This window comes from Staurois parvus, unplaced genomic scaffold (genome assembly GCF_062004578.1).
Source record: "Staurois parvus isolate SC_StPar_1 unplaced genomic scaffold, SC_StPar_1.0 ptg000449l, whole genome shotgun sequence".
NCBI classification, from domain to species: domain Eukaryota; kingdom Metazoa; phylum Chordata; class Amphibia; order Anura; family Ranidae; genus Staurois; species Staurois parvus.
In genome coordinates, this window is record NW_028318245.1 from 23053 (window position 1) to 32715 (window position 9663).

A 9663-nucleotide genomic window follows, 5' to 3' on the forward strand; every position below is an offset into this window, starting at 1 on the left:
AAAGCGTTTACAAGCTGTGATACTTGCCAAAGGGGGCAGTACAAGATATTAACTCTGCAGGGTGCCCAAACTTTTGCAGACACCATTTTTTTGTTTTCTGTTATTTTGAAAGTGTAAATGATGGAAATAAAATCTAACTTTTGTTGACATATTATAAGAATGTCTAATCTGTAATTTGATGCCTTTTGGAGATTTTTCCATCTTTCCTTGGTTTCTTTATGCACATTAATACAAATTTTTAGCTGGGGTGCCCAAACCTTCGATCCCCACTGTATATGGAGTCTGAGCGAGTTATTGGGGTGCAGTTCCCTACCTCTTCCGGTAGACTGCTTCAGTGGGCTGGGCAAGCCCTGCTAGATGCCGGCAGCACTGAAGTCATCAATTAGAACTCTGATACTACCTCTACGACTAAGCCTGTGGGAAGGCGAAATACGTCGGAGAGTCATAGCTTGGGAGGAGACAAGTTGAAATCTATTTTCCATATATGGTGACTGAGCAGCTTCTTGGGGCGTGGTTCCCTACCTCTTCCGATGGACTGTTTCAGTGGACTGGGCAAGCCTTGCTGGATGCCGGCACCCAACAGCATTGAAATCACCAATTAGAACTCTGATACTACCTCTACGACTAAGCCCATGGGAGGGTGAAATGCGTTGGGGCAAAGCTTGGGAGGAGACACGCTGTAGCCAATCTTTCATACATGTTGACTGAGCTGATTATCGATGTTCGGCCCCCTACCTCTTCCTATGGACTGTTTCAGTGGACTGGGCAAGCCTTGCTGGATGCCGGCACCCAACAGTAATGGAGTCGCCAATCAGAACTCTGATACTGCCTCTATGACTAAGCCCGTGAGAGGGTGAAATGCATCAAAGAGGCATAGCTTAGGAGACAAGCTGAAGTCTATCTTCCATATATGGTGACTGAGCAGCTATTTGGGGTGTGGTTCCCTACCTCTTCCAATTGACTGTTTCAGTGGGCTGGGCAAGCCTTGTTGGATGCCGGCACCCAACAGCATTGAAATCACCAATTAGAACTCTGATACTACCTCTGCGACTAAGCCCACGGGAGGGTGAAACGCGTTGGGGCATAGCTTGGGAGGAGATACGCTGTAGCCAATCTTTCATACATGGTGACTGAGCTGATTATCGATGTTCGGCCCCCTACCTCTTCCTATGGACTGTTTCAGTGGACTGGGCAAGCCTTGCTGGATGCCGGCACCCAACAGTAATGGAGTCGCCAATTAGAACTCTGATACTACCTCTACGACTAAGCCCGTTGGAGGGCGAAACGTGTTGGGGCATGGCTTGGGAGGAGACACACTGTAGCCGATCTTTCATATATGGTGACTGGGCTGATTATCGATCTTCGCCCCCCTTACCTCTTCCAATGGACAGTTTCAGTGGACTGGGCAAGCCTTGCTGGATGCCGGCACCCAACAGCAATGGAGTCGCCAAATAGAACTCTAATACTACCTCAATAACTAAGCCCGTGGGAGGGCGAAAAGCGTTGGGGCATAGCTTTGGGAGGAGACAAGCTGTAGCCGATCTTTCATATTTGGTGACTGCTCTTTGCTTGTTTTGGGTTCACTCTGATACTACCTAGTCGTAAGTCGATGGATTTCACCCTTTGCCCAGATGTCTGTTAGTATGGAACCTGTTCCGCTGGGGGGGTAGTATTTGGGACCACAGCGTAAGATGATCCCCATTACACTTAGGGTAGGATATCGGGTTTCTCCTTTGGCCGATTTTATTTTTCGAAAGCTCTCTCACGTCGAGTACAAAAAAGAACCTCCACAGGTCAGACTTCTCTGGTGTTTAAGGAGGTGTGCCTTCTGACTGAAACACTTCCCACACTTTGAACACGAATACGGCCGCACCCCAGTGTGAATCCTCTCATGGCGTATAAGACCGGCTTTTAGCATGAAACACTTCCCGCACTGCGCACACGAAAAAGGAAGTTCGCCCGAGTGACATTTTTGGTGTCGCAGAAGGCCTGCCTTCTGAGGGAAACATTTCCCGCACTCTGAGCACGGAAACGGGCGTTCCCCTGTATGAATCCTCTGGTGTCTATGAAGATCTCCTTTCTGAGTGAAGCATTTCCCGCAGTCCGAACATGAGAAAGGGCGCTCGCCGGTGTGTTTTCTCTGGTGTCTCATGAGGTCTCCTTTCCACAGATAGCATTTCCCGCACTCTAAACATGGAAAACTGTGCCTGGTGGTGTGAGATCGTTGGTGTTTAAGAAGTTGCCTTTTCAGGCCGAAACATTTCCCGCACTCCTCACAGGAAAAAGGGCGCTCGCCGGTGTGAATTTTCTGGTGTAGGATGAGAACTGCTTTCTGAGTGAAACATTTCCCGCACTCTTGACAGGAAAATGGCTTGCCACCCGTGTGGAGTTTCATGTGGTCATTGAGACTCCCTTTCTGTGAAAATTGTTTGCCGCACACAGAACACGGAAAAGGCTTCTCACCGGTGTGGACCCTCTGGTGTCTGATAAGCAGCCATTTCTTTATAAACAACTTATCGCACTCCATACATGGAAAGAGCTTCTCCCCGGTGTGGCCTCTCCAATGTATCTGAAGTTCAGATTTTGTTTGAAAGGATTTCCCGCACTCCGTACACAACAATGAACTCCCCTCAGTGGGAACTTTCCGTCGGCTATGTCGATCGACCACATTTTTGCTATTCTCTGCGCACCTGCCATTGTAGGCTCGCTGATGTTTGACGAGCGAATTTTTCTGAATAAAATCCTTCCCGCAGTCCGCACAAGTGTGTAGCATTTCCCGCGTGTGCGTCCTCTGGTGAAAGATGAGATGGTGTTTCCGATTAAAACACTTCCCGCACTCTGAACACGAAAAAGGAGTCTCGCCCGTGTGGACCCTGTGATGCGATTTCAGGTGAGTGATCTGCCTGAAACGTTTCCCGCACTCTGAGCAGCAGTAGGGCCTCTCGTCCGTGTGTTTCCTCAGATGGCGCACGAGGTGCGACTTGTGCCGGAAGGATTTCCCACACTCCGAACACAAAAAGGGCCGCGCCCCTGTGTGAAAGGATTGGTGTCTCGAAAGCTCGGACCTCCATTTATAACGTTTGCCGCACTCGGCGCATGAAAACGGAGCCTCATCTCGGTGCAACGTCTTGTGAGCTGCAAGATGTGAACTTGAGGTGAAACATTTTTCACATTGAGGGCAAGGAAACGTCTTATCTTTTGGTGTGACTGCATCTGACTTATCTGAGGAGGATCCTTTTGGATCCAACAAATCACAATCTGGTGGAGTATTCTCACTTTTCTGACATTGTGGGTAGGTGTTTGAGGCAACGATGTGTGATTCAGTAGAAGAAACCATAGGATGAAGGGGACATATTGACCTATTTAGGTGGTTAGGTCCTTGAGTTATACTCTGCATGGCAGAGAATACTCCCGAAGAACATAGCGTGATGCCATTATCTTCTTCAGGGTTATTTGGAAATGGCAGAAGATGTTCTTCCGAGGCGTTCTGGACATGGTATACGTCTGTGTAAAAAGAAATTTGTATTAATGGAGGAATGGAGATGGACCTTTCATATGGTGTCCAGTATCTCATTTGTTGGGAACATGACGTTATATTGAGGAATGGAGATGGACCTTTCATATGGTGTCCAGTATCTCCTCATTTGTTGGGAACATGACGTTATATTGAGGAATGGAGATGGACATTTCATATGGTGTCCAGTATCTCATTTGTTGGGGACATGACGTTATATTGAGGAATGGAGATGGACCTTTCATATGGTGTCCAGTATCTCCTCCTCATTTGTTGGGAACATGACGCTATATTGAGGAATGGAGATGGACCTTTCATATGGTGTCCATTATCTCCTCCTCATTTGTTGGGAACATGACGTTATATTGGGGAATGGAGATGGAACTTTCATATGGTGTCCAGTATCTCCTCCTCATTTGTTGCACACATGACGTTATATAGAGGAATGGAGATGGACCTTTCATATGGTGTACAGAATTTCCTCCTCATTTGTAGGGAACATGATGTTATATTGAGGAATGGAGATGGACCTTTCATATGGTGTCCAGTATCTCCTCCTCATTTGTTGGGAACGTGACGTTATATTGAGGAATGGAGACTGACCTTTCATATGGTGTCCACTATCTCCTCCTCATTTGTTGGGAACATGACGTTATATTGAGGAATGGAGATGGACCTTTCATATGGTGTCTAGTATCTCCTCCTCATTTGTTGGGAACATGACGTTACATTGAGGAATGGAGATGGACCTTTCATATGGTGTCCAGTATCTCCTCCTCATTTGTCGGGGACATGACGTCATATTGAGGAATGGAGATGGACCTTTCATATGGTGTCCAGTATCTCCTCCTCATTTGTTGGGAACATGACGTTATTTCATATGGTGTCCAGTATCTCCTCCTCATTTGTTGGGAACATGACGTTATATTGGGGAATGGAGATGGACCTTTCATATGGTGTCCAGTATCTCCTCCTCATTTGTTGCACACATGACGTTATATAGAGGAATGGAGATGGACCTTTCATATGGTGTACAGAATTTCCTCCTCATTCGTAGGGAACATGATGTTATATTGAGGGATGGAGATGGACCTTTCATATGGTGTCCAGTATCTCCTCCTCATTTGTTGCACACATGACGTTATATAGAGGAATGGAGATGGACCTTTCATATGGTGTACAGAATTTCCTCCTCATTTGTAGGGAACATGATGTTATATTGAGGGATGGAGATGGACCTTTCATATGGTGTCCAGTATCTCCTCCTCATTTGTTGGGAATGTGACGTTATATTGAGGAATGGAGATGGACCTTTCATATGGTGTCCAGTATCTCCTCCTCATTTGTTGGGAACATGACATTATATTGAGGAATGGAGATGGACCTTCCATATGGTGTCCAGTATCTCCTCATTTGATGGGAACATGACGTTACATTGAGGAATGGAGATGGACCTTTCATATGGTGTCCAGTATCTCCTCCTCATTTGTTGGGGACATGACGTCATATTGAGGAATGGAGATGGACCTTTCATATGGTGTACAGTATCTCCTCCTCATTTGTTGGGAACATAATGTTACAGTAAGGAGGGGTATACCACTGATATTAGACCTGTTTATGCATTTCAATACTCACCTGTGCTGATATCTAATGAAGACTCCTTCTCTTTCATTGTCACTATCAATCCAACCTCCTCCATAAACTGCTGACCACCACTCCAATGTGTCCCTTCTTCCTCTTTAACCCAAACTTTTATATCCAAATCTTCTTCACACTAAAGAAACACAGAATATTAAATGAAAACAGCGAGTACAAAAAACTTATACTACATCATCATAACTGGAGAATATTTTGAATCCGAGAACCCCATCTACCTGATGATGGTGAGGGATGGTGTGACCTTCTTGTGTGAAATCCCGGGAATACAGAGGACGGGGACATCTCTCTGGTGGGTTTCTGTAACTCAATGGCTCCATAATTGCATCTATGTACAGATCTTTGTATCCTTCTGAAAAGTCCTCCATAAAACCATTAAATTCTGGATATGGAGAAAGAAGTCTCTTTGATGTATTCGACACGTCCTGACCATATGCTGGAAAGAAAAAATAAATTCATAGTAGAAACATGTTCATTCTTCATATTCTGCAATCAGGAGTTAAATACGTTAGTATAATAGTAGTGGTATTATATAGCTGTGACGTGAGATTTGATGCAACCATAACACCAACACAAGATAAGTAGATAAGTGATCAGACAAAGTGTACAATGCAACCAAACCAACAATGGTGCCCTGAGTCATGGTATATGTACACTGTGAGCAATACAGATGGTCCTAGCTCCACTTCATTCATTGGAAACATGATATATTGAGAAATAGAGACATACCTTCCATATGGTGTCCAGTATCTCATTTGTTGGGAACATGATGTTATATTGAGGAATGGAGATGGACCTTTCATATGGTGTCCAGTATCTCCTCCTCATTTGTTGGGAACATGACATTATATTGAGGAATGGAGATGGACCTTTCATATGGTGTCCAGTATCTCCTCCTCATTAGTTGGAAACATGACGTTATATTGAAGGAATGGAGATGGACCTTTCATATGGTGTCCAGTATCTCCTCCTCATTTGTTGGGAACATGATATTATATTGAGGAATGGAGATGGATCTTTCATATGGTGTCCAGTATCTCCTCCTCATTTGTTGGGAACATGACGTTATATTGAGGAATGGAGATGGACCTTTCATATGGTGTCCAGTATCACCTCATTTGTTGGGAACATGACGTTATATTGAGGAATGGAGATGGACCTTTCATATGGTGTCCAGCATCTCCTCCTCCTCATTTGTTGGGAACATGACGTTATATTGAGGAATGGAGATGGACCTTTCATATGGTGTCCAGTATCTCCTCCTTATTTGTTGGGAACATGACGTTATATTGAGGAATGGAAATGGACCTTTCATATGGTGTCCAGTATCTCCTCCTCATTTGTTGGGAACATGACGTTATATTGAGGAATGGAGATGGACCTTTCTGATTCTACATTTAGTGTTTATTAATTACCTGTCTCCTCCATAGACAGCAGAGCATCTCCTGTGTAAACTTCTTTTTCTTCTTTACAGTTTACTTTCACATCAATCAGGTTCTCATCCTAAGTCCACAAAAATGACAAGAAATAATATCTATGAATACAGAAAAGTTCATAATTATATACAGGTTGAAGTCTTTCTTGACTTCCAGCTTCTTGGAAATACCTGGTCTTTAGGTACGATGCTGTGGTCCACCTGTGTGGAATCCAGGGAATACAGAGGACAGGGACATCTCTCTTTTGGGTTCCCATTACTGGATCCATCTACCTGATGATGGTGAGGGATGGTGTGACCTTCCTGTGTGGAATCCCGGGAATACAGAGGACGGGGACATCTCTCTGGTGGGTTCCCATGACTGGATCCATCTGTAGGAAACACACACACTGACTGAATCCATTGTTTCTATGTGTTTATCAGATGATGGGGGATCTAGATGGAGCCTCCGTACTGCTCTCTCCTTTCCAATAAAGTCTCCTCTTACCCGGTGATGTGAGGGGCGGCTGATTGTCTATCATGACGTCCTTGTAGAGATCCTTGTGTCCTTCTAAATACTCCCACTCCTCCATGGAGAAATAGACAGTGACATCCTGACACCTTATAGGAACCTGACACACACAATGATACAGTCACCATCCAGACACATCCCTTGTCTGTTACTGGAGAATGTCCCAGAATTCCCGGCACCGCTCACCTCTCCTGTCAGCAGCTCCATCATCCTCTTGGTGACTTCTAGAATCTTCTGCATGTTGTGTCTCTCAAGTTTTAGGGAGTCACATGGAGGCACTGTGATGGTCATATGATCACCTGACTTCAGGAGAGGAATTCTCTGTATTGAGGAACCAATAGAAATATCATGTTAGATTCCCAGAATCCTCCTCACCTCTCCGGTCAGGTCTGTGTTTTATTACTAGAATTAAGAATGATGTCATGTGACCTCCCAGAATCCTCCTCACCTCTCCAGTCAGCAGGTAGATGATTTCCAGGGTGAGGTTTAGTACCTTCTCTATTGTGCGAGTTGGATCCTCATCCATCTTCAATGATGTGGTCATGCAAAGGATGTTTTTTCTCTGTACAAAGATAAATGGTTCTATATTTAGGACGTATCCGGTCTATAAACCAGAGGCTCTGGATGGACGGTTGGATAAATGGTTCTATATTTAGGACGTATCTGGTCTATAAACCAGAGGCTCTGGATGGACGGTTGGATAAATGGTTCTATATTTAGGACGTATCCGGTCTATAAACCAGAGGCTCCGGATGGACGGTTGGATAAATGGTTCTATATTTAGGACGTATCCGGTCTATAAACCAGAGGCTCCGGATGGACGGTTGGATAAATGGTTCTATATTTAGGACGTATCAGGTCTATAAACCAGAGGCTCTGGATGGACGGTTGGATAAATGGTTCTATATTTAGGACGTATCAGGTCTATAAACCAGAGGCTCTGGATGGACGGTTGGATAAATGGTTCTATATTTAGGACGTATCCGCTCTATAAACCATAGGCTCTGGATGGACGGTTGGATAAATGGTTCTATATTTAGGATGTATCCGGTCTATAAACCAGAGGCTCTGGATGGACGGTTGGATAAATGGTTCTATATTTAGGACGTATCCGGTCTATAAACCAGAGGCTCTGGATGGACGGTTGGATAAATGGCTCTATATTTAGGAGGTATCCGGTCTATAAACCAGAGGCTCCGGATGGACGGTTGGATAAATGGTTCTATATTTAGGACGTATCCGGTCTATAAACCAGAGGCTCTGGATGGACGGTTGGATAAATGGTTCCATATTTAGAACGTATCCGGTCTATAAACCAGAGACTCTGGATGGACAGTTGGATAAATGGCTCTATATTTAGAATTTGTCTTTATTTTAAACCCTAGTAGATTTCACAGTGACTATGGAAGAAGAGGACGGACATGACGGGGGGGTTACTGGATGTAAATATAAAATAAGATTGTATTACCTCCTCTGCTGCCAGTTCCAGCAATGTCTTCTCTCTACTTCCTCCCGGTTCAACTCTCCCCAGAACTTCCTATTTATACTCTGACATCACTTCCTGTCTGCATGCAGCATTCCTATATTCTCCATCTTGTGGATAAATTATAAAATTGCAGCTTGCGTTGTATTTCTTTATCGCATTTATTGCCCTGCAGTGTTCTTTTCCATTATGTTGAACATCATAATGTTGAAAAAACTAAAATCATAATGTTCAAAAATCTCAATAAGATGTAAAACCAAAATTGGAACAGTATGTAGTAAATCAAAGTAAATGTCAGATGTAGGGACTGTGTATTAGGAGACATCCCCATCCATATAAGAAAATCAAAAGAAAAAAAAAAGGTGTTGGGTCCCAGTTCATACTAGACCGGACACATTTTTGAGGGTGACCCCATGCAAAAGAAAAAAAAACAGTGACCAGAAAGAGTCTGGTATAGATTTAAGGGGAGCCTCACGCAAAAATCAGAAAAAGGGAAGTAGAGTTGTCCTGGGGGAGATCTGTACAGGGTGAAGCTGTACTGGCAAGGAACTGTACTGGAGGAGAGCTGTACTGAGGACACCTGTCCCGGGGGAGATACAGTTGCAAGAAAAAGTATGTGAACCCCTTGGGATTATGTGGAGTTTTGCATGAATTGGGCATAAAATGTGCTCTGAACGTCATCTAAGTCACAACAATAGAAGAACACAGTCTGCTGAACATAATACTACACAAACATTAGATGTTGCCTTGGTTTAATTGCACATAACATGTAAACATTCAGAGTGCAGGGAGGAAAAAGTATGTGAACCTTTGGACTTAATAACTGGTTGACCCTCCTTTGGCAGCAATAACCTCAACCAAACGTTTCCTGTAGTTGCAGATCAGACCGGCCCAACGATCTGGAGTAACTTTGGACCACTCCTCTTCACAAAACTGTTTCAGTGTAGCAATATTCTTGGGATGTCTGGTGTGAATCGCTCTCTTAAGGTCATGCCACAGCATTTCAATCGGGTTGAGGTCAGGACTCTGACTGGGCCACTCCAGAAGGCGTATTCTGTGCTGTT

The 9663-nt window shown here is 44.2% G+C and overlaps 1 protein-coding gene across 1 annotated transcript; it reads right to left on the bottom strand.

Moving 5' to 3' along the window:
- Positions 1-229: 229 nt before the first annotated feature.
- LOC149453177 (uncharacterized) lies at positions 230-9211 on the bottom strand. Its single transcript, XM_089688231.1, has 9 exons — positions 8585-9211; positions 7565-7678; positions 7303-7437; positions 7093-7216; positions 6777-6976; positions 6586-6673; positions 5389-5606; positions 5150-5288; positions 230-3504 (listed from the first exon to the last, which is right to left on the bottom strand). Exons 2-9 carry the CDS (start codon positions 7658-7660, stop codon positions 1763-1765), a joined length of 2742 nt encoding a protein of 913 aa, XP_089544357.1. The 5' UTR covers positions 7661-7678; positions 8585-9211; the 3' UTR covers positions 230-1762.
- Between the last annotated feature and the right edge of the window lie 452 nt (positions 9212-9663).

Coding starts and splice junctions, on each gene's coding strand:
- LOC149453177 (XM_089688231.1), bottom strand. CDS start 7,660: ATGACCACATCATTGAAGATGGATGAGGATCCAACTCGCACAATAGAG. Junction 7,438..7,564: donor TCTACCTGCTGACTGGAGAG/GTGAGGAGGATT, acceptor TCCTCAATACAG/AGAATTCCTCTCCTGAAGTC. Junction 6,674..6,776: donor GCATCGTACCTAAAGACCAG/GTATTTCCAAGA, acceptor TTGTGGACTTAG/GATGAGAACCTGATTGATGT.